The sequence below is a fragment of the Vombatus ursinus genome, unplaced genomic scaffold (assembly GCF_900497805.2).
Source record: "Vombatus ursinus unplaced genomic scaffold, bare-nosed wombat genome assembly UNPS02014779.1, whole genome shotgun sequence".
In the NCBI taxonomy this organism is placed as follows: domain Eukaryota; kingdom Metazoa; phylum Chordata; class Mammalia; order Diprotodontia; family Vombatidae; genus Vombatus; species Vombatus ursinus.
This window is the reverse complement of record NW_020954557.1, coordinates 36870791-36897126: the sequence shown is the minus strand read 5'-3', so window position 1 is coordinate 36897126 and position 26336 is coordinate 36870791. Positions and strand designations below refer to the sequence as shown.

Genomic DNA, 26336 nt, shown 5'->3' with positions numbered 1-26336 from the left:
GGCCTCCACCCAGCCATGTTCAGTCAATACTAGACTCTTTTCCCAGTTCCCCAGTACAAAATTGGTGTTAAATAAAGAACACTTCATAAAATGAAGAGGTTTAACACACATATGTACACACATATACACATATATACACCAAACACTCGAAAATTCTTAAAAGTGATGAATTTTTGGAAGAAAAAATATAAACAGATTCAAAAGAAGAAAAGCAAATGCATCTTAAGGAGGAGGGGAGGATTTTCCCAAAGCATTTGTTAAGAATGAAATGATTTATTAGCAAAGCTTATTATCTATGGATTCTCTACCCCTAATTCCATTAAAACTTTTTTATTATACTTCTGGCAATGGCATGACATAAACATACATGGGGAGAACCAAGGCTTACCTCGAATAGAGACAGTGGCAGAAGAGGAGCTGCTTCCAGCCTCATTGGAGGCCGTGCAGACATAATTCCCTGAATCCTTTAGTTTGGCCAGAGGAATCTCAAGGGATGCTATTTTATCCTCAAAAAAGATCTTAAAATCTTTTCCAGCAGGGATTTTTTGCCCATCTTTGCTCCATGTTATTGTCACTTTTCGATCTTCATCCACTTGGCATTCAAGATGCACCTTCTTATTGACAGCAGATTGTACAGATTCTAATTCTTTAATGAAATGTGGCTTATCAATTATGATCAACTCTGCTTGACAGATGTCTGCCCCAAACTTATTAGAGGCCTTGCAAGAGTAGACTCCTCTGTCTTGTGCTGTAAGATTTGAGAGTTCTAAAAAGTGCTTGTTGTCTGCATGTGAAATCTTGCATTTAGGTGAAGGTGATATGGCAATGCCATCTTTCTGCCAAATAGTGTCAATGACAGGGGTCCCTGACACTGTACAAATGAATTTGGTTGCCTTCCCAACAAAAGTTGTAACTGACTTAGGTCTGGTTAGAAAGGTTGGAGGAAATGCCTCTGCAAAAAGAAATTTAAAAAATCATTATATTCCGTTCGCACTCATGATCTTGTTTCTCTACATTCTCTACATTCAGAAAAAAAATATTATTTATGTCTTAAGATAGTCATTACTTAAAAATAGAACAATGGAACAGTGACACCATAGGAAACACCAAAGAAAAGGAATGACAGCATTCTTTACAGCAGAAAATCAGTGTAAATGTATAGATTATAATAGCCTCCAAATGCTGCCTTATGTCATAATATTAGTCCAAATCCTAAAGATATATAATTATTAATGGCAGATGGTTCTGAAGCATCCAACCAGTAACTCAGCCAATTTTTTCTTTCAATTTATTAAAAGAAGATGTTCAGAAAAGAAAAAGAATAGCATCTGAATACCACTGTTAATTAGCAATTTACTTTTCTAAAGAGAAGGGAATATTACGGACCATGGTGGCCAAGGATATTATGTAAGAAGGAGGTTCCCACACTCCTCATCCCTCTTCTCCCCACTATCCCTTCACCAAACACCTGACATAGCATCCAAATGGTCACTTGAGCTATTTCAAGACTATGTAAATACTTGCTAGCAGTCCTTTTCCACATCAACCCCTGCAACATGAAATAAGTCTCCAGGCAGTACAGAATATCTCTTCCACTGCCAACCCCACCACTCCACTCTGTCTTCCTTTATCCTAACATGTCAGGCTAGCCTTACAGGAGGTTTTAGATGTCATTATTCTATTTATGTTTTGTGTTGAACTGATTCTAATTGGAGAACTTAATGATTACATTATAATAAACAATAAACTAAGAATTCTAATCCCGAAGGAAAGATTCTAGGCTTGGTTTTCTGAGAGTTCTGAGCAGCTCTAAGCATATTTCCTAGAAAGAAGAGGGGGGATGAAGAGTAAGATTAGTGGAGCAGTGTTTATTCTTAAAACCCTCCATCTATCAGAGAAGAATATTCTGCATTTGTCTTGTATATTGGCCTACTCCTCAAGGAATAGAATCAAGCAAGTTTTGGGGGGTGGTTTTTGGTTCACATACAAGGTCCTTATCAAGAAGCTGGGCAAACCTCAAATTACAACCTCAACTTTCAATCTCTATCCTTTAACTGTCTCCACAATGTCCTCTGGAGGAATATAAGATGCATCTATTAATTTGATTTTGTAAACAAGTGGATTCAAGTGGTTGGTGGGCTTTATAGATTCCCCTAGGCACATTTTAGGGCAATGGACAAATTGGAGGGGGGAATGACCTTTCATTACATTTTACTGGTGAAAACCTATAAGGAAGTTGGGGGCAGGGACGAAGTTGTATAGTGGTACTGATTATTAAAATATTCATAGAAAAAACATGGTGAGAAATGACAATGGAATTTCTTGGATCTTCTTCTATTCATCACTCATAATCCAGCTCCATGATCCATGTGAAAACTGTTTTCACTTCACACTTAAACACTGAATAGAGTAGAACTTCATTATTGTCTAGTAGAACAGAGCTCTACCAAATATAATATGGTACAAGCAGGTCCCAATTAGTGTGACTAATGAAACCTGTGAAGTGGTTGCATGTATTCAAGCTCACATGATTTGAAGTTATAATGATGTAAAATATGATAATTGATTCTAATCTAAAAGAAATATGCAGCTCAAATTTGAATAATGCAACCACTTAAGAAGATTTATTATTCATACTAATAGAGACAGCTGTTTCAAGCCAACCAGTGAGATCCTGATAAAATTTTTTTTTAAAAGGTAAGTGACAGATGTTGACAAACTTATTTCAAATTATTGTACCAAGTGGGTAGTCCAGACACTGTTTCACCAAATAAATAGAACTGGTCTTTTAAAAAAGGCAAAATAGAATTTTTTCAGATGTCATTTTTGCACGTCTTAACTTCTCTTTAGGGTATCTCTTCCTAAAATACATACTGTCTACTTTAGAATTTATTTGGATTGTTTTTCTACCTTTTACTGTAGTCTACAAGGAAAGTGGTTTTTACTTTTCTTTGGTCAGTTGCAGAAAAATAACTGAAATAGGAAATTTTCAATTAGTTTCTGCAACTTGTTGTCTTCTTCAAACTTCGGTTTTTGTTCTTGGGTTTTAATAGAAGTAATTTTCTGGACCTGTACAAAAAGCATGGTTATTGATAGGTCTATTTATAAAAGTGCTTTGTGGCAGAGCATTGCTTTAAGGCAATGAACTTATTAACACATCATGAGGAGCACTGTTGTTCTCTCTCACCGATTAGATTGGCAAGGATGTGAAAATTAGAATGATGCACCCATGTATGTTCTGCATTTACCTGTTACGGTTAAGGTTGCCGTACAGCTTACACTACCATATTCATTAGATGCTTTACAGCTGTACTCTCCACAGTCAACGACTTGAGTTCTCAGGATTTCCAGGGTGGACATGTAATGTGCACATCTTATTGAACACTTGTCACTCTCATAAATTTCTCGGCCAGCTTTAAACCACTGGAAACGAACGTTGGGTGCGCTTTCGATTTCACAAGTGAACTTAGCAAGGTGCCCAAGAGCTACTTCCAAGGGTTCAATTCTCCTCTTGATCACTGGGGCAACTAGAAATGGAAACATAATTTTGTCAGGAAATTTTGTCTTGTGAGTTTTGTTTCTCTGAACTGTGGCTGTTAATGGAGTGATGCCCTGAAACTGATTGCAAGCATTACAAGAGCGTGACTAGGAAAAAAAATGTTCTAAGTGAAAGTCAATGGGGGGAAAATGTATTTGACATACTTAGAGGGAACTCTGCTGTCAGTCAGGAAAACCTAATAATTACTGGGATGTGATAACACTAGTTAACATGCATAGCATGCTATGAATTCTGTGCACCCCATCGTGCTGCAACACTGAAAAACAAAATGTGAAGAAAAATTAAATTTTAAAAGATGATACAGCAAAAACCAAAAGTAAGAAAACGTGATTTAAAAGTACACAGGGACAGCTAATCATGGTTTTTAAGGAATACAGTTGAAATTGTTGATATGGGATTGCTAATTGGTACCTTATATGCAGAAGTGATTCTGTTAAGTTGCTTTCTCATTACAGAAGACTATTTAAGAATATTTCCTTTTAGAAAAAGGCTAAAGGGGCACTATATTTAAAATACATAGAGAAAGCAATAAAAATGTACATTTCTGTTTTCAAAAAACAAATGGTGAAACAAAAATGGTAGCAAGTTACTGAAAAAGCACTGCATGAGGGGAAAGGAAGAAAATTTAAAACCATGATTAGGTCTATTGCTTCATGAATACTCTTATTTAATCTATCATCTACAATGGCAGAAAAGATGACACTCAGTGAGAGCTCAAAATCATTGCAACCAAGTGAATATTAGTTGTGAATATTTTGTCTTCAGAATCCAACCTCTTTTTATTATTGTGAGTTTTGCAGAAGTTGAGGTCTTTCCACTTTCATTAAGTGCCTCACAGCTATAGTCTCCTTGGTGTAGCTCCTTGCTCACTTTATCAATGATTAGCGTGTATGTGTCATGATCTTGTAAACACTTGAATCTTTCATCTGGAGAAATCAGTTTACTCCCAAAATACCAGTTTACCTCTTTGGAATTGGTAATTTGCAATGTGAAGTGTACAATATCGCCTTCTTCTGCAATGGAGTCTACCAAATGCTTCTGTATAACTGGACATTTATTTCCAGCTGGACACTCTTCTGGCTTTTTGGTTGCAGCCGTGTTGTTTTCCATGCTGTTCTCAACAGAGAGGTCCTCCTTTTCCTCTGCCAATTTTATTTCATCATCTTGCTTTTCAGTGAGGACAGAAGCTAGTGGCACCTCTGCTGTGGTCTCTATTTCTTTGACCTGACTTTCTACAAGAAAAGAAATGACGTCTTCCATTGAAATAAGGTTGTCAGGCCTTACTTCTGGTGCAGTGGTTACCTCAACCTGTTGTGCATCTGAGGAAAAATCAGCTTCTTCCTGTAAGCCTGTTGTAGTAACTAACAGAGGGACGGTTTGGTCTGCTACTATTATGTTTCTTTCCTCATAGATGACAGACCATAAAGTATCCTTAAGTTCCGTTTCCAAGTTAGTTCTCTGAAAGTCAATCCCTTCAATGACAACAGTGATTTCTTCTGTAACAGAATTCACTGTGGTTATGAGATAGGTGCACATTATTTGTTTAGGCTCTGTGGTGGGTGCTACAGTCTTGACTTCAACCTTATCGATGTTTTTCAGCCATTCAGAGAAGATGCTAGGCTGTTCACTGGCGATGGCAGCTTGCAGAGCCCTTCGGAGCTGAACCTTCATGTCAAGTTTATACTGCTCTGGAACAACAGGGGCAAACTGCTTCTCCTTAGAAAGGATGTCACTTCCCTGAACCTGATGTATGCTCTGTATTCCTTTAAGTTGCTTTTTGTACTCAGTAATTTGGGTTTCTGACCTTGACCACTCATACACATGTTCTTTTCTGAGTATTTGCTTTTCCTCTAGTGATAGAGGAAGCCTTACAGACTGCCCTTCCTGAATTCTGGCTGCAAAATCTTGAACCACAGTTTCTAATTGATCTGTACGCACTGCAAGGATATCATGTTCTTTGGTGCACACATTTTCTGAAAGAAACTGTGGTTCCTGGCTCATCTCAGGGACCACAGTTTCAATACCCTTGAAACTGTCTATAGACCCTTCATCTAGACTCTGATTCTCAGTTACAGTGGGTAACTGCAGAATAGCTTGTGTTTCTAGATCTTGGACAGTCACTCTCTTTTCTTGATCTGCCACAGGGATCACAGTTTCTTTTGGGAGAGGTATTTCTTCAGTCACATTGCTGGAATACAAGCAAGGCTGGGGTTCACTTATAGATTGTGGATAACTCATTTCAGGGCTGGTTGGCATAGTTTGGAGTTGCTCTTCTGTGAACATGCCACTGTCTTTGGTGGTCACAACACCTTGAAACATTTGGTCAGTGCATGATGAGACAGCTTCCGATGGAGGTTTTTGAAAAGTTAGAACATCTTCTTTGGGGAGGGTTTTATGGGGTTGTCCAGTTTGCTGTTGCAGTGTAGGAGAGACTTCTTTGACAGGTGGAATACCCATTGACCAGTCAGTGGATGGGAGTTCACTGGTACTTTCAGAAGAGAGGCTATTTTGGTCTTCTGTGACACTGGATTGCAGTAAAACTGGGATTTTGGGGAAGGCTGGTTGGTCATCTGATGGTGAATCAACCTTGGATAATGCTATTTGTTTCTGTACAATCTGCAAATTAAAAAATTCTTTGTCTTCTTGGGTCTCTGAAGTTACATTAGTGTTTACTGCATGTATATTCACAGCATGCTCATATGAAAACTGCTGCTTTTCTTCAGCGATTAAAGCAGCTTTCAAAATGACATCCTTTACAAATGACTCAGTTTCTGCTTCTGAGGCTGATATGTCTGGGTCATTCTTAGAGGGTAAATCTGTTTCAGGAAGGTTCAGATCTTCAGGAACTGCTTGTGTCAACTTCGCTATAACAGGTGAATCAGCTAGATCAAGGTCTTCTGAAAGTACAAGAAGTTCAGCAGTAGATATGCATTCCCCCCATGTATTTATGGCTTTACAGACATACATACCACTGTCTTGGCTTTGAGGATCATTTACAATAAATGTTCCCGAGCCATCTGGATTATGAATGATAGTAAAATATATGTTGGTAGAAAGCTGTTTGTCTTCTTTGAACCACCGAATTTGAGGAGCTGGTTCTCCAAGCACTATGTACTCAAAGACAGCAGGAAGACCTTCAATACACTGAACTGATTCCAACGTTTTAATGAACCAAGGGGGACCTGGACCTCCAAGCTGTTCCAAAGTTTTCTCCACTGTGGGTTCTGCTTCATCATCTTTGCAGTCCTTCACTTTTGACTTTACCTTTAAATGGGCACTGCATACTGCCTTTCCATATTCATTGCTGGCAATGCAAGTATACTCTCCTTCATCCTCAAATGTGGTATCTATAATGATCAAACTGTAATCATTTCCATCAAATACAGATTTGTAGGCGGTAGATGTTGTTAACTGTATTCCATTGAAGAACCACTGAATTTTAGGTTTTGGCTTGCCAATGGCTGTCACAGAAAGTCTAGTTACATCCCCTAAGCTTATTTCAACATCAGACACTTTTTTGGTGAACTCTGGGGCACTCCCCTCCATTTGCAAATCAAATTTACTTGAACAAGTGGAAGACTCTGGTACAAGTTCAATTGTTTTATCTCTATCAGACAACTGAAGATCGGTGTTGTAAGTTTGGAGGCTTTCTTCCTCAGCAGATAGAACAGAACTAGAATACTCTGTATGGGGGAAATGATCATTTTTTTTTAAAAAAAAGATGCTTCACTATAAAATTAAATGTAAAAAAACTAAAAAAATCAAAGTAAAAGGATTAAAACATACAATAACTGATAGAAATTTGTGTTTTTTATATCAGTAGACTCTTATAAGGTGATTTTTGAGATTTTAAAAAGTTTTTTTTTACTTTTAATTCAGTTATATGAAATTAAATCCTGAAAGACACTATAGGGACATAGTTTTTGATATGCCTCTTTTCTAATACTTAAAAGTTAATAAATTTTAAATGTACTTTTGTATGTTTCTGTGGTATATATAAATGAAGAGTTCATAAAGTTTGCTAATTTAAAATATTTAAATACTTAAAATAGAAACCTAAACTATTTAATTTAAATTCTCAAAATGGCAGAGCCAGAGTTAAAGCATGTGATTTATTTTCCAGACTCCCTATTGTAGCACAGAATTTTTTTATCAAGCAGCATGCCGCAAAATGTATATTATTCATAAAGAATAATTCTCCTAAAAGCACCATGGAGTCAATGATTGTCAATTGCATTGGCTAGGCCTCCTAAAATTAACTCTTATCTGTGTTACTATTTTACCTAGGATATTAATACATGTTTATGCCAAAAAAATTTTAATCCACTTGGAGTTACAGAGATCTTCATTCAGTAAATGACATAGGAATTATTGAAGTAAAAAGGAAAGGTCTTTGCAGTCAATATATCTTTTATATTGAGATTAGCTTCACAGGGTATTGAGACGATACTGGCTTACTACTGGGTGTCCCTTGGGTAACTGGGATTGAAAGAAAACTGTCATTTTGGACAGGTCTGCTCTTTTCTTTCTCTATGCTTTTCAGTAGAAGTCAGACTGAAACATAAAAATGAACATCTATAGTAGAAAGTAAAGTGCTATTTTCCTGGGATTGAGAAAAAATTGACTTAGCTATTAGGCATTTTTACTTTCACTATTACGAAAAAAACTGTACAAAAGAAAGATATAGAAAAGTCATAGGATAATACATCTAGAGGGAAAGGACCTTAGAGTCTAGATGAGAAACCTGAGGCTCAGAAAAGTTAATTGACCTTGGCCAAGGCCATACACCTAGTTAATGGCAGAGCTGGGTTTCAAACCCAAGTCCTCTGACACTAAACCTCGATCTCTTCCCATTGAACTTCACTTCCTCCCTGCAGGAAGAAAAAGAACTTAGTCCTGTGACCCAATTTCAACTTTTCCCCATTAAATTTTATAAGAAGATTAGACAAAGACATTTTATTCAACCATCTCCTAATAAAAAAATATTTTAATTTAATTGTCAGCACAGAATGATAGATGGCCTATTATTAATTCATTACTAATAAGTTCAAATTTCATTTTAATTTTGAACTGTTTAGGCAAGTAACTGGGGCAATGTAAAAGTACAGATAGAAAAAAGATATCAATAAAGCTGAAAATAGATTTCTCTTCCTAAAAAAATAACTTTCTGGTTCACTGAGACCATGTCTACAAAATTTCAAACACACAGATAAAGCCTGAGATATTTGATCCAAATTTTAAAACATTGGCAAAACATCCAAAAAAATCTTTTTTTTGACTGATGTTTCACTTTTACTCCAATGTTGAACACCATCTTTTGTTTGTTCACATATATAACACTGAACTGCCTTGGATAACTGCTGCTAAAAGTTTAGATAACTGTGACTCATGATCATTTAAAAAAATTTTTAATGCCTGAAATTTCACTTGATATTATTATGAAGCCCAAATCATTATTTCCAAAATGAAACATGTTGCCACAAAATGCCTTCAAACCAAAGCTGTTAAAAATTGAGTGTTCATAGAAAATGTTTTTATTTTGAGTTGCTAAGGAAGTGTTTTTGAAAAAAGATCTTTATGATGAATGAGAATATTTCTAGATGATAATGTGAGAAAACATTTTTCCATCACATTTTGACTGATCAGAAGGAAAAAAAAAGATTTTTTGACCCACTTTTTGCCATCTTGCAGTGCATCCCTGAAGGAGAGTGTACATAGCTTTGCATCACTTTAACCATGATGATTGGCACAAGATTAATCCAACAAGCCTTTTCACTGGGTAAGCAAAGAGAGTTAAAGAGCCAGAAAATGAAAAAAAAATTCCAACATTACTATTTGAAAGTGTTTTATTGGGTGAGGAAAACCTATACAGCAATATTTGAAATACAAATACAAAATAGTGAATAGGAGTAATTACTGTACCCTGATTGAGAGAATGAAAGAATATTTGTATTAAATTATTCTGCATTCCTGTTTGAATGTAGCCCTCATTATCCATTCTGGGAGACAAGGCAATCTTGTACTGTACAATTCTTTTGTTACTTCAGTAGCTAATTGCTCTTGAACCATATACAAGATAGACCAGTCTTATACTTGATTCTCTTCTGCAGAACTACATTAGTGATATAAGAAGGTACAGGAAGTATATTTATTTTAAAAGATAAAATTCTAGTATTTATGAAATATAAGAACACTGGCCAAAGTCACAGTCAGCATATGGAATAGAACCACTTGTTTATTACTTTAGTCAATGAGTCCTAAATATGCCTTCCAATTTAACATACTTTTGGTGACCATTTTAGTGGCATCTTTGATTTACAATATATGACTTATCTAAGGTTTTCCTATTACATTCCCCAAGTACTTCTACAGGGATTGAATATGGATATACAGTATGAAACTATTCCTACTTACCACAATGTTGAATCAAAGAATCTTATTTGTTCTTTCTCATTTTTCAATATTTAGAAAAAGACAAAGTGAAATGTTAACCATGAACAAGGTTAGCAAACTAAATGTGAATGAATTGTTAGGAGTGTTCCATATTAAAACTTTTTATGGCTTACAGTAGTGAAACAAGAGTCTTTTTTTTTTTAAAGCTCATAGTTGAGCTTAAGATGGTTTAATACAATGAGTTCTTTCTAACATCAGAAAACATTGAACGTCACAACCAAAACTCTTTGTGGGTCCAGTAAATAATCGATCATTGAACATACATAAAGTGCTATATAACCTTAAAGCACTATTTGAATACCATTAATTATTTATTAACAAGGCACTGGATCTTATTTTTTTTAAATAAACTGATTTTAAGATTTTATGAGAATGTCAGTGTCAAACATTGACCCTCTTAGTTTGGGTTATTCTATTCATTATGACTTCTATTGCTTATAACTTTTAGTTTTAAAAGTTTGGGGGGTTTTAATGATAGAAAGAGTCCATTGTAAAAAACATATTAAACAAAGGAAATATAGGATCCATACAGAAAAAACAGATACTGAATATACATGTTATTTGAGGTTAAATTTTAAATTATCATGCTAAAATATATTTATTGGATGCTGTTCAGACAATGTTCAAATAATTTGGGTAATATATAATTATGGAAGAGCCTTACTGTTACATAACCAGATAAAAATAATGCAACAGCTTATGGTTAGGTTGAATCAAGATTCATATTTCCATTACTGTATCCCATTTCATTTCCTCATTGCTACAAAACTAAAACTATTTCTCAATTCATTTTTTGTCTTATGCTAGCATTGCATAGCATAGAAACTTAGAGTTGGCAGGTACCTTAGGATTATCTAGTCCAACCCTCTCATTGTATAGATGAGAAAACAGAGCTTCTCAATAATTACAGTTTGTAAGACTATGTTTAGATAGAAGTTCAAATGACTTCTTCAGGTTATAATTATTTCAAAGATGGTCATTTTAAAATGATCAGTTAAAATCATTCTAAAGAAGTACAATCTATAATAAAGGCTTAGCATATTGCATGAACAATTTCTTGTTAATTTAAAAGTAAAATTCAGTGAAAAAGTTGAGACATTTTGTCTTGTACTGTTAGTAAATAGACTGGAATATATGTTATTACCCATACCTTGGAGTGGTGCATATTTATAGGTAGGAATCCTATCTGCAAATGGCTGGTAGAATCCTGTTCAAATACAGACCACTTAAGATAATTCTTTTGAATTGTGATGAACAAAACAATGAATCCTTTGAAATATGTTTGTGGGACAATCAGATTTTGAAAAAAAAATTTTGGTGTCTTTAAAGAGTGGAGAGACAGAATTAGCTACCAATTAGCCAGCGTTAGTTTTGCCTTTTTTTTTTGTTTGTTCTCAAGTCAGAGTTAATAATGGTCATAAATTCAAAAGAACAATTCCAAATATGGGTTATAACATATGTAGATAGAAGAGAGAGGTGATGCTAATCCTTTACTGATTTTCTGCTTGCTCATCTGATATAGTTCTCAATTTCACCTCTTTTCCTTTGAACACACAATTTATTTGCAGGTCTTTTACTCACTAAAAGAGAATGTGTTCCAATGACACATTATCATGAAGGAGGAATGCAACATTTGGGTGGGGGTCCACATTTCACTGTACTTGATTTCTAAAGTACAGGTGAATTAGAAGTACAAACAACTAAATTACCGAAGAGATATTTAACAAATTTGTTCACAGACTAACATACATAAAAGAGGACTCAACAACTTGAAAAGCAGAATATTTACATATAATAAAATATAGGATTTCTACATGCAGAGCTGACATCAATGGGGCATTACAAGTACTACTTTCAAATGGACTTTACAAATGGATACACCTGAGACATCATCTACGACTATAGATGTTGAAGATATGAGAGCATCTAAGACTGTTATAATAATTACACAGATGTTAAGAGATGGTGGCCTTGAGGTTAGCACTTCCAGACTGCTCAACAAAATTTAGTTAAGGTTAAAGTGGCACAGGTCTCTGCCATTCCTAACTGGTTTGTGGCTACACACCTATACTCGCCTTCATCAGTTGGGATTAAACTCGTAATAAAGAGGTTATGGAAACCTGTGTCACTTTCCTCAGAACTGAACCTATCTCCTTGAACCAATTTTCCATCTTTGTACCAGTTAACCATGGGCTTGGGAGAACCACGAACCAGACATTGGAAGTAAGCTGCTGTACCAACAGGTGAGCTACAGTCAGAAATAGCTTTCATAAATCTGGGAGGTCCCTCTACCACATGAAACTCAAAAAATCTATCTGAGTATTTGCTTTTCAGGACTGCTTTCTCCTTAAAACTACTTACAGTTACTTTGCTTTTTCTTGATGTTGTTGCAACAATTTCAGAATTTCCTATGGTGAGAGAGCCCCTGCAAATAGCTTCACCCACATTATTCACAGCTCTGCATCTATATGTAGCACTGTCTAAAAGGCAAACCCCCCGAATTTTAAGAGAATGACTTCCCTTCTCATCACTAACCACATATTTCGTATTATCTGGTTCAATATATGTGTATTCTTTATACCATCTAATCACTGGAGTTGGAATGCCTATTACTGAGCATTCAAATATAGCTTCTGAGTTCTCTGGTACTTTATAATCACAAATAGGCTTCGTGAAACGTGGAGGCATTTCAAATACTTCTAAATCAATCTTCAAATCTCTGTTTTCATTTCCCATAAAGGCCATGTTTGGCTCTACTAAGTTTAAAGGGAGAACATCAAGACTTACAATCATGCTTTTATGATCAGAAGTAAATTCTGGAACTGTGACTATTTTCACTTGCTTCTCAAATTCTTTAACATCATTTTCCCCTAATTCAACTTCTAGGACAATTTCCTGAGGAGAAGGTGTCCTTGATGATGAATTTTTTTCCAAATCAAACTCCATGACATGCTGATATGTTACTGGAGGAGGGAGGGCCACTGCTCTTTTGTCTGGAGGCAAAATGTCAACTTTTGCAAAGCTTTTAGCTTCCCCTATGATATTCACAGCATGGCACATGTATTCCCCCTCATCTGACTTTTGAATGTTGCAGATTTCCAGGGAACACACATTGCCTACCCTTTCTATTTTGACTCTTTCATCTGGTTCTAGCAATGATTTATTTCGATACCATTTCACACCAGGAACTGGGAGTCCCTCAACTTCAACAATGAAACCTAACGTTGTATTTTCAAAGATTCGTCTTTTGGTCAGAGGTGAGATAAATGATGGTGGCATTTCATTTTCTTTTGGTTCAACTGCTTCATTAGGTGTACCAAATGATTCTGAGCGCCCTAAATCATATACTGGACTCTTTTCTCCAGTAGGTGTGTGGTAGAGTTCATTTGGTGTGCTGTCCTCCCTTGCTGGAGACTTCCTTATACTTAAATTAAGCTTTGGTCCTCCTAAGGGTGTGGAATATCTTTCAATTGTTTCTTCTCCTGAAGGTGTAGAATATCTCTTAGCACTTTCTCCTCCTGAAGGAGTAGAATATCTTTCAGCACTTTCTCCTCCTGAAGGAGTAGAATATCTCTCAGCACTTTCTCCTTCTGAAGGTGTGGTGTATCTTTCAGCTACTTCACCTTCTGATGGTGTAGAATATCTTTCAGCTACCTCTCCTTCTAATGGTGTGGAATATTTTTCAGTTGTATCCAGAGAAGTAAAATGTAACTCTTGTGAAACAGGAGATTCAAAATGTTCAACTGATGATGGAGGTGTATAGAATTGGTCTAATTCAGAGATTTCCTCACTGATTGTGCTTCCGAACTCAATTGACATATCTGATTCAGGAGAAAATGGACGAGTCAGTGATTCTTGTTGCTGGTTATAAAATTCATAGACAGTGTTGAAAGTCACATCTTCAACCTCCATTGAAGTAATTGACTCATTTTGGAAGAGTTCTGCCTTATTGTCTTTGGTATCAGGGGGCTCTTGCTTTTCAGTAGAAAGTAAGTATTTTGCCAGGGAAGTCTCTGATTCTTCTGTTTCAGTAGTATGTACCTCATTTAGTTTAGAAGTATTTTCAGAAAGACATGTTTCTCTTTGTGTAATACTGCAAGTTTCATTAGTGGGTAAAGGCATTTCTTTTTCAATTTGATTGTCTGCCCAACCCTTTTCTTCTTTGAAACCATCTGATCTTTTCGCTGCTTGTCCATTTTGATCTAAGTGTTCTTCAGTTATTAGAAAGGGGAAGTACTGACTTGCAGAGAGTTTTCTGTGGTGTGCATCTGTTTCATTTCGATCATTACTGTGTTCTTCAGGAGTGACACCTTCATAATTCTGCAGTCTCATATCTAACTCTTCAAATGAAGTTGGTTTAGGCACTAAGATATGCTCTTCTTTTTCTTCAATTTCAGATGTAATTAAACACCTTCCCTCACTTGCAGCCTTTTTCAAGTCTGATATGAAGCTTTCAACCCCAGTTTCTGATTTTTCAGGTACTAAGGTTTGGAACAAGGGAAGTGTTTCATGATGAGTTTCCTCGGCCCTAGACTTGAGTGAAAAATCTGTTTCCAAAATACTAAAACCATGCTCCTGAAGATAAGGGCCCTCTTTCTCAAGGTATAATGTCTCTTTATCAATACTGCTTTTTTCCACCTCAATCACATGCCCATTGGAAAATTCCTGGCTAGATGGAATTTCTTGGTCAGTCAACGATGTGGTACTTTGCACATTTTCTGATATATTACAGACATCCAATTTTAATGCTTTAGAATTAAGAATTTCATCCTTGTAGTATATTTCTTTCTGTTGCTCATAAACTTGCTCTTCCAATTCCTTAGCTGTATTTCCCAAATGGGAATAAATTTGTTTCAGATCAAATACAATGCTCCCTAAATCAGGTTCATTTATTTCAGAGGCAGGATTCTGGTCTTCAACTTCTTCTGGCTCTACCATTTCTAATTCTTGGCTGTCATCTTCCACATCTTCTACATGAGGGTGAGACTGCTTCAGATCTGATCTAATATATCTACCAGGCTCAGTACTTTCAGCAGCTGGTGCCTGATCTTCTAAACAGCTCTCTTTCCCTTGTTCCTTCTCTTTCTCTGCAAAACTCTGCCCCGTTGGAGAAGAGAGAAGTTTCAAATTCATTTCAAAGTTATGTGAATCAACTTCAGCTTTCACATAAGTTCCAATATCTGTTGTTTCACCCACCAGGTGGTCATATGACCCTGAGTCTAATGATTCAGATGGAGTCCTTGTTGATCCTTCGTAGCATGCATCAGAGACTTCACTTGTGGCACTTCTAAAACCATACTCCTCATGGATTACTTTTTCCAAGGGTTGCCCCTGTCTTTTTTTCTTCACTTTTTTGCCTACATAATCTCTTTTTCCATTGCAAGGCTCTTCAGATACCATAATGGATGAACCTTTCTCCGTATAACTTTGAATCGTCCTTTCAAACTGGATATTTGACAAATATTCAGCTGTTCTATGTTCACAAATATTTTCCTTTTCTATTCCCTCTTGTTTACCAAATTGTTTCACCATCTCAAAAGGATAAGCTCTGGCTTCATCTCTCTCTGACTCTGTTTGTTCACTTACAGATCTGTCCTTTCCTTTACTCTGGCATTGTAAATTTGTGTTTTCAACTCGAGGAGGCTCATGGATTATTACGGATTTTGTCACACCTCGCATAAATCTAACTGGTTTTTCTTTGGAATATACACAATGCTCCTTATCTTTCTCCCGTAGCTGCTGAACAGTCTCAAGACTCTGAAAATATTCCTTTACTGAATATTCTTTCACATTAGGTTTGCTTGTAAGAGAGTCAATTGAATAGTTATAAAAATGTGCTTCTGCACTTTCTCCCTGCATTTGTTCTTGTCTGTTTGTGAAATGTTCCATCTCAATACCACCAATGTTTTCTAATTGGTTATAGGAACTAAGATGAACAGGCTCTACCATGAGATCTGAAACACTTTCTACTACTCCTGAGTTGTTTTCAGCAATGCAGGTATATTTTCCAGAATCTTGAGAACTTACTTCATTGATATATAGCCTGTACCTACCATCTTCTTCCTCAAATGCAAATCTTTGGCTCTGGTTCAAGGCTGTGCCATTTTGATACCAAGTTACAATGGGTTGAGGATCTCCAGATATTAAACATTCAAGTGTTACTGAATCCCCTTCTCTACATTTGATAAACTTGGGCATTTCTGCTAGTAGTTTCAGTGGCTCACTGAAAGACAATGTAAATTTGCGTTTGGGAGACCGAGTAGTTTGATCTTGAGATGCTACTTTAGTTACAAATTCAACTGGTTGGAACACTTCTCTGAATTCTTCTTGTTCAGGAGTAAGGGTAGCTGCCGTTATCTGAATTTCTACAGGAAATGAAAGTAATTCTAAGTCTGCAGTGGGAGACCCGGATGGGTTAACTTCTGAAACGGACACATTTGATCTGCCTTCCTGCTGGAAGGTTGGGCTGCCTTCTTTCATTTGGTCAAACGCTAATGGAAGTTCCTCTTCCTCTTCAGTATACTCCTGAAAGGATGGGTCCTGATAAGTGTTATGTGGTTCGCCACCAAACCTCTGTTTGGCCTTCACTTTAATCATGCCCGAAGTTTTTACTGTTCCATATTGGTTAAATAGCACACATGTGACAGAACCCTCATTTTGAGGGAGAACAGAAGAGAAAGTTAGCGTTGAATGACCTTCAGTAGTTCGGATTGTATACTCTTGTTTACGTGGGATTGGTATATCATTATTATACCAAGTCGCTATGGGTTGTGGGTATCCTTGAAAGAAGCAAGCAAACATGCAACAGTCTCCTTCATTTACTTCTTGAGACTCAAGTTCATGAAGAAAGGAAGGAGGGCAACGTTGCAAACGTTTCTGGAAAGGGCTTTCATATTGAGTTGCTCTTTCCTCTACCTCAGTCTGTGATTCATCAATTTTCATAGAAACAGCGTGCTTTACTTGGGGCAAACCTCCCTGTCTTATTATCTGCCTGTCTACTTCTGTAATTTTCTCAGTTTTTTCAGAAGTAGCAAAAGATTCACTCGTGTATGATGAAATATCATCAGATGTGAAAGGATTATTTGGGGCTATTGTGCATATTTCTTCATTCATTTGTCCAATGCTGATGCATCCTGAAGATTCTTGGGTTACACTTTCTTTCATGAACCCTGCAAGTTCTTCTACTGCTTGGGTATCTTCAATAAATGTTTCCTTACTGTGAAAACTGTCTGTAACTGAATCAGTTCTGACTGAAATTTTTGAATCTTCTTGAAAACTTTCTCTTGGAAATACATCTTGTGTCATCATAATATTGGTTTGGGAGATTTCTTCATCAATTGTTCCTTCAAAAATGGTTTGGGGACCTTCAGGAGGCTCTCCAGACATTAAACTTTTATCCACATCACTCTGAAAATCACCAATTTCTTCAGTAGAATCATCTACATAATACTTATTTCTATCTAGATAAGATATAGGAATGCTTCTCATTTCTCTAGAGGACACATTGTCTTTATCACTTGCTTCATTTTTCAGAATTCTTGTATCCATTTCAGAAGATATATCTAAAGGAGGCAGTTTCTTTTTTTCCATTAAAATTCTTTTAGCTTCCCGTAAACGTTGTAATTTCATTTTGGTCTCCTCATCCAGAAAACTCTCACCTACACTAAACCATTCCTGTACCTCAGATTTACTTGCAAAATAGTCTTCATTGCACATGAAATCTTTTCTCTTGGCAGGGATGGTTTTCTTGAAATGTATGGTTCTCCTTATCCCCTTTTGTTTGACATCTTGCTTTTTGTTAAAAGGAGAGCCAATGAATCGAAGATCAACCTTCACCCTATCTTCTACTGTTCCCTCAGCTAAAGCCTCTATACTTTCACATGTTTTCTTAGCCCTTTTAAAAAATTCCAAATATTTGCCTTCTTGTTCCCTTTGAACAACAAGTAATGATGCTGTTGACTCAGCTGATCCTTCACTGTTAATTGCAAATAATCTATAGCTTCCAGAATCTCTGTCTTGTACACTTTTAACCTCTAGGCTAGAACTATGATTGTGTAAATCATTTTCAGTTTTTATCACCCTTCTGAGACTTGTTGATATAGGCCTATTGTTGTGAAACCAGGTCATCTTGGGTGTTGGGCAGGCTATTAATCTACATTGGAAAACAACTGGTTCTCCTTCTAATGCATATTTAAATGTAAGCTTTTGGGTAAATGAAGGCTTAAAATTTTCAGGCCAGGAGCTAGAAGAGTTTGTTCTCTTAGCATATCTTTTAGCAGCCACCAAGCTGTGACCTAAACAGTCTTCTGAATCTGAAAAAGCTTCTCTCATATCCCCTTCTAAATGTCCAGCTTCTTCCTCGAAGAACAACTCTGTAAAAAAGAGAAAAATCACATTACAAAGCCCTCTGCTATTTCCCATAATTTTTTTTTAAAAAATTGAAAATAAATGAAATGGCAATATAAGAAATGAAATAAAGTACATGCTACAGAGGTCTCACAAATCCATAAAAAAAAAATTCACTCACCATATTTGTTCGAATAAACGCAACACCATGCTCTGTTTTAAAGATTCTGACACGAAAATCGTTCGTTGTCTGTTCTTTTCTTCAGATTGTTGAACTTTCTTCTTGAATAAGCAAAAATGAATTTCAAAGTATCATGTTCCTGTGCATGTGTGTTTTGCTGGCAGAAAACTGTTTTGTGCTTGGAAGGCTAAGAAGAAAGTCTTACCTGACTTGCAGAGAGTAGAATAAACGCCCTTTCTGATTCTTTGGATTGTGGGTTAGAGGCTTAATTTTTGTTTTTGTTTTTGAGAATTAGATAATTTTGAATGATATTCAAGAATTGCAACCATAAATAATTAGCTAAAATAAAATGAAGAAGGCGTTTATTCGAACTAATACAGCCACTAAATTCACAATGTTATGAAATGAAAAGCAGGCAATAAGGATCACATAAGCTATCTGCAAGCCAGTGTAAGAGACATAACATGTTAAATTGATGTATGTGCATGAAATGTAAAATAGAAATGGAAATGGACAATTTCCACGCAACCTAAATAAAATGTCATTTCAATCCTAGTTCATTCATCACGATGCATTCTGAGAATGACTGTTAGGCATCTATCTTATTGACTAATCAATTCAATATGCTTTTTATAAGAACATTCTATTCTAAGATTTCATGCATTCAGATGACAATTATTTATTTAAATAAAAGCTTTTGAAAATAGCTGCAAAGCATGAGAAGTTGAACATGGTTGAATGGATATTAAAGCTTTACATTATTATAAACCTAAATGAAGGGGGAAAGCAAGTAACCTTCATCATACTTACAACAAGCATGCAGCAAGTTCATATATTCTCCAAGAGAAATATATATACACATACACAGATACTTTTTCATTAAATACTATAGGAAAACAAATTAAAATAGTGAAGAACAGGATTCTACCAATCCTTTCCATTTTTACTTAAATTTTATATTCATTGATAACTATACCTTTCACTTCCATCTCAATCTGCTGTTCCATCCTCTCTTGAAGAATTGATTCTGGAGAGAGAGAGAGAGGGAGAGAGAGAGAGAGAGAGAGAGAGAGAGAGAGAGAGAGAGAGAGAGAGAGAGAGAGATTTGTAGTGATTGATTGCATTTGACATTGATTAGTGTTCTGTAGGGTTGAAATTTCCCAAATACATTGTAGTGACACAGGAGACCACTTCAAAAAAAAACCATGCCAAAACAATTCAATGATCTGATAAAATCTATGAAAATGTCATGAGAAAATTATTTTCAAACAGGTTTTTTTTTATTTCAAGTTCTCCATAGCGTTTTCCATTTTCACATTTTAAATTCATAATTATTCATGCCTGGACATGCCTTAAACACCAAGAAGGACACATACAGAACAGCAATGCACAAGCTAAAGGGATATTCTTTCTTTATTGTTTCTCAAGGATTGAGCACTTGAAAGCAAGAAGAAGTCACATTTGGAAGGAACATGCATTTGCCAACCTGTCACATTTAGGTGAATTAAATATTCTGCATTCGTACATACCATTCTGTTTTGAACCAACTTTCAATAACTTTAAACTGCAATGGCCAATGTTATTACAAAGAACAAAATTCAGGCTCCTTAACTACAAACAGATTACAGGGCCACATTTCTTAAGGAGCAGGTGCACTGTTTATGACACAAAAAGGTGGCAAATCTCCTTCTTTTATTAATGGGATCTGGGAAGCAGTTTCTCAAGAAGGGCTGGCTGATACAATTGTACCAGTTTTCAGCCAAGTCTTCACAGGCCACAACATCTGGATAGCAGTTTCTGCTCCTTTGTCATTTCCTTGTGGTCTTTAGGATGGGTTTAGTGACAAACTCGATGTTTTCTTTGAAGATTCCATTTTTACTTCTCTGGTTGTTTTAATATGGGATTCTTTGAGTGTTTTAAGGCTTTTAATATTTGAACCAAGGGTAACTTTTGAAATTGCTCTGTCTTGCGATTCCTTAGCTAGGTAGGAATAAAGTTGGGAAAAGCATTAGATTTGCTGTGTTTGTAGGAATAAAACGTACATACTGTATTTAGAAAAGTATAAAGTCATTAGTATGAAAAAGAAATGCCAAGTGCATTAGTCCTAGAGCCAAGAATACGATTTATGTGATTATCAAATATATAAGGACTCTATTCATATAATGACTTATACATATGTACTTTATGTATTCCTATCTGAACTTAGATGGCTATTAAATCATTCGTGCTGAGCAAGGAGATTATGAAATATTTGTTAAAGAGTTTCTATGCCATACTAGGGCTGGATGAAGACCAACTTTATTTCCTAGAATTAGAAAAATATTGTCTCACAGAGGTCCTAGGTGTTAATTATGCTGGAGACGAGGAACTCTAGATTTTCTGAGGATGTTCCCTCAAAACAGTGGGATAGTGTGATGTACAGAAGCTGAAAGTTTCTTCTCCATGGATCTCCCAGAGCAAAGTTCTCAGGACTGATCCACTATGAGGAACTTGTACAATGAGGTACTAGTCACAAATGAGTGGCTAGCACCTTAAAAGAGTAGCAGACTACCATTTTGCTGCTTGGAATCTCCAATAATGCACGAAGATTATGAGCAACTGAATTCTGAATTTAAAACCTAACCATGGTATTTACAGCCCTATTAAATAAGTTGGGTTAGGTGGTCGTCATGAAATGCTTTGATGTTATACATTATCATTTACTAGAAGTTACACAATTTAAAAAAAAAAGGACAGTGATAGTGGTAGTCATATGAATGGCATGTACCTATCAACTTCAGATGATCAGTGAATCATACAACTGTGGCTGATGAGTTAGTCCAGCAGCTACCAAAATCAGAGGAATTAAGGGGTCAATTCTCTGCGTGGAATGTCTTGGTGGAAATACATAGCTAGACCCTAAGTATCTGACCTATAGGATCAAGTTTAAAAAATGAACTTTTGTTGAGTAGATGTCTAGTATTTGCTAGATAATGAAAAGAAATATGAACATTAACCTGATTCTCTCCACTCTGCGTGGAGGGTAAGACTGAGCTAAAGGTGAAGCCAAGGAGGAAGATGTGCCATGACAAGAGAAACACAGAGATTGTGGTCCAGTTACATTGGTTCACTACTTCAGATGTAGAGCCTCGAGAGAGAGAGTATACAGAGAAGCCTAAGACCACAATAATCCATAATTTGTCTAGAAGTTTATTAGTTTCCTCTTCCCATAGTCATTTTGTCATTCCTCTTTGGAAATGGCTCACCAGTGTCTCTGCCTGCAGACACAGATTTCAGACATCTAGAGGATGATTTCTCTCCTTTAAATTCACATCTGAAGAGGAGATTCCAGGGATATGGAGGTTTTAATCTCCAGCACAGAATTTCTCAGCATCCTTCCAGAAACAAAGATTGTTGAACGTATGTTTAGTCTTGTCCTGCAATGTCAGGAATTGTAGAAGCACCTTTTGTGCACATAATACTGGGCAGTGTGATTTGCCTAGCTTCTAGTCACTTATTTCCCAGAACCTTAATCACTCTGATGCTGCTCTACAGGTCTCAACTACGTTCATATCATCCTTGGATCATATGAATTAATATTTCTATGTTTTTTCCCAAAATTTAGTGTACTGCAGTGTTAGATGAGTTGAACTTTTACAAGTAAGGCTAAACTCCTGAGTACTCTCGTTCCTTTCTTGCAAGACCCTTCTTACAGTATCTGGGGAGGAAGAATTTGATGACCATTATGGAATGTGCCAACTTGAACTTTCCAAGCTTTGATTTGAAAGGTAACTTTTCATAATCATCAATGGCTGAATGAGCACAAGTCACTTATGAATAGAGTACTAATTGTAAGGCATTCCAAGGTATATATAGATTAACTTTGGGGGGGGGGCAGCAAAACTGAATAAGCAGTGAGATTAATGAAGTAAAGTGAAAGTTAAAATCAGATAACCACCTTCTATGGTTAGTACTGCAGAGGTTGTCTTCTCTCCATGGTCATTTCGTACAGTACAGCTATACAATCCTTGGTCTACCAGCTGAACATTCTGAATAGTGAGAAGCTGAACATTTCCATTTTGTGACTGCTTCACTCTCTCCGATCCTTCAATTTTTACCCCTTCATGGGTCCAGGTTGTACCTTCAGAGGTTCCATTTTCCACTACACAAAAGAACTGAGCAGTATCTCCACACTTCGTGGTCAGGTCCTTGAGCTTGAGGAGGATTTGGGGGACAATACCTCTTACTTCTTCAAAAATGTCCCCAGATAGCTGGTCACCCTCTGCGATCTGGGAAATGGATGTGGCTTGGTACAATTCTACATCTTGCACTGATGTAGATTTCAAGATGGAACTTTCTGAAATGCTTTCACAAACCTGTACCTCATATTCATATGATGATTCTTGAAGTGATTTAGTTTCTTTTTTTGATATTTTGGTCTCCTCTTTTGTGAAAGGGGAATCAATGTGAGCTTCTGCTACTGCCTGGGAGTTGGCAGACTTTCTTACATCTTTCCCAGAACTTTGCCTATCTAGGGCTTGCACTGTATAATCAAGTGACAGAAAAAAAAAGAATATTAAGATCTACTGTAGATTATTGAGCCAAGTTATTAACATAAATGATATGGCACGGGAGATGAGAATGAATGAGATCACTGTTACTTGGAAACAGCATGCCAGATGCAATATGATCTTGGAAGTCAGAGCCACACACAAAAAGAAAATTCATTCACAATGATGAATGGATGATGGAGTGCTCATGCAGGTGCCAAAAAGTAACTGCTTTCTTCTTTTTGCTGTCACTGAAGTTATCCATAGTGACAGAGAATGTTTTTATGACACTGTTCGAGATGCCATTTGACTTCTCCTTCCTAATTTTACTGGGGAAAACAATCACAGTTGTTTTGAATGTAGGGTATAAAGATTAACTACAGCATGTCTCACTCTGAGGCTCATTTGTCTTCTTTAGTCTCTTAGAAAAGTTGAATAAATAATTAAGCAACTTGGAGCCTAGCAGAACGATTGACCTTTTGCAAATGTCCAGAACAGACAGTTTGGCAAGGGGTTTAAACGCATATGTTATACATTGCAAAGGGTAAGCAAGGGTGCCTGCTAGTTACAGCTGTTACTTTATTAGTGAATTCGCCACAACACGAGACATAACGAGTAACATGAGACATGGTTAGTGAAGAGTGGGAATGTATGCTATGCAACAAAGTAAACTCCTTGGAGAGAAAACAAAAGAAATCAGCTTTACCTTCTGCAGTCACTGTAAGCGTAGCTGTACAAGTTGCTTCGCCAGCACTATTTCTTGCCTTACAAGAGTACTGCCCCACATGCTCTAAGTAAGCATCAACTATCAGCATTAAAGCCATGCCTGATGACTCGTCAAAATGGAAAACTACGTCTTTGGTTGGAAGAATTAGCTGCTGGTTATGAAACCACTGGATTTCTGGTTTGGGCATGCCAGAGACCCTCGCATGAAATCTGACTGTCTCCCCACTGCACACCCGGCAGCTGGAAATTGGCTGGATGAAGATGGGCCTTTGGCCAAGGGACTCCTTCTTAAATGAGACTGATGAAGGGACATGCCATTGGGTGGTTGATGTTACTTCTTCACCTTTTCTAAATCCTGAAAAGAAGCATGTCAACTTTTAATGTGTTGCCCTGAACTAAAATGGATGCTTTGCTTTCCTTTTGATGGCTTGCTCAGTGGGACCAAATTAGTCTACTAAATAGGAGATTGCATGTTCCTTCTTTTGATCTCAGCTGCAGGAGTCTTTACATTTAATGGAGAATCTGATAATAAGCTATCATGCAGCCCAAATGTAATGCCTCGAAGTTCTGTATTGCCTGAAGTTACAGAGCTTATTGCTTGGAAGACTAGTCATTCCCATTTTCCAGTTAAGCAAACTGAGACATAAGCAGGCTAAGTGACTTCAACATAAAAGTCAGGAAGGCAGTAATGGAGCACAGATTCGAGGAAAGAAAACCCAGCACTTAATTCGTTGCTCCAATGGTTCCTTATCCTAAAAATTACTTTAAATTTGATATTTTGAATATGTGAAAAAAAGGAACAAAGGTAAATTTCTTGGAAATGGCCATTTCCCCCCCTTAAGAACATCCCATTATGTGATACCCTTCTCAGGGGTGTCACTTAATTTTCTTCCACTAGATAGTTAAAGGCATATAGGAATCTGGGTAATACGGAGGAATCAGTGGGGATTCTCCCTGGGCTTCTGCCTCATCTTCCCTAACTGTAAGATGAAGGGGTTAGATAATAGAATTTGTAAAGTTCCTTCCCTGATGGTGGAGAGTCAAACATAGGCCAACAATAGAGGCAGATCAGTATGGGGGTGGAGAATAAAAGGACAGCACTCCCTTGACTGAGAAACTCACATCACTGCAGTCTCTGATTTTCTAACGTGGTGGTGTTTCGATTCTATATTGCTACTTCCCTTTGGGTGATTTTTAAATATCTGTATGCCTACCTCCCAGGATGGTCATGAGATTGAAATGAGATAATGGGTGTAAAGCACCTTGTACAACTGTGTTCTATAAAGGTCAATAATTATTATCAGCATAAAGAAATTCTTGTCTTTCTGCTATAACTATTTACTAACTCTGACTCTGAAATTCTTTTGTTTTCAACAGAACATGTGACTACTTCTTCTGTACCAGAAATTCTTAAAGTACTACAGGAAGTAAGCACCTACTATGTGCCAGGCACTGTGCTATAAGTTTTACAAGTATGATCTCATTTGATTCTCACAACAACCCTGAAAGGTGGGTGCTATTATAATCTCCATTTTATAGATGGGGAGGCTGAAGCAGGCGGACAGTAAAGTGACCGGCTTTACCAGTCACACAGTTGGCGAGTGTCTGAGGCTGGATTTGAACTCAGGTATGCTAACAACTTAACTTCATAGAGGTAATAGTAGTGTCCTCCATAGGAACAACGATAGTTCCTGATAACTAAAACACTGGGGTTGAATTCGCCGCTGAACCACCCATATCATAAACTATACATGGTCATTTCAAGTTTGACATTTTAATCATTTTAGTGGGAGTTATTAACCTGAGTTCCGTGAGCTTGTTTAAATTTTTTTTTGATAACTGTATTTCAAGTCATGCTATACAGCTCCTAGTAGAGAGGTAATGGATTCAAACTACAGATGGAGAATTTTTTTTTGGACATGGCCAATGCAGGAATGTTTTGATTGACTGTATATGTTTATAACAGAGCTTTTATTTTTTTTTTTCTCAGTGGGGGATTAGGGGCAAGGGAGGCTGGAGGGCAATAAGGCGGATATTTATTGCTTACAATATTTTGATTATAAGGGTTATTTTAATTAAACTACCTTGATACTACCTTGATAATTTAAGCTATTTTTAATTTTTAAACTGTTATATTTCCACATAAATTAATTTTTTTTGAGATCCTATGTATTTTTTGTCTTTAAAAGCATTCTGAGAATAGGGTCATAGACTTCACAAGACTACCAAAGGGATCCATGGCACAAAAAAAGCTGAAGAATTTTAGAGAAAATTCAAATGCTACAGAATTTTAGAGAAATTTCTTGTCAGAGAAACAAAAAATCCAATTAAAATGACATTTGTTTAATTTTAGTTATGAACATAAAGTCAAAGGACTACGGCCATTTAAAAAAATTGAACAAGAATTCAGAGGCCTAAGTGTATCAAAATCAATATATGTTAATTACTGTAATATTTCATATTTGGGAGGGTTTATGAATTCATTTCTAAGCAGACAGGAGAGTATTCTAAATTAGAACAAAAGTAGTATTTTCATAGTTAT

The 26336-nt window shown here is 36.5% G+C and overlaps 1 protein-coding gene across 1 annotated transcript in view; it reads right to left on the bottom strand.

The window, feature by feature from the left end:
- TTN (titin) overlaps positions 1-26336 on the bottom strand; it is a 325691-nt gene that overhangs the window by 233480 nt on the left and 65875 nt on the right. Inside the window, exons 44-48 of the mRNA XM_027865699.1 lie at positions 19516-19572; positions 6186-7242; positions 4333-6074; positions 3249-3527; positions 389-952 (exon numbers count right to left, since the gene is read on the bottom strand). Coding sequence (XP_027721500.1) covers positions 389-952; positions 3249-3527; positions 4333-6074; positions 6186-7242; positions 19516-19572 — 3699 coding nt within the window. The remainder of the gene's footprint in view (positions 1-388; positions 953-3248; positions 3528-4332; positions 6075-6185; positions 7243-19515; positions 19573-26336) is intronic.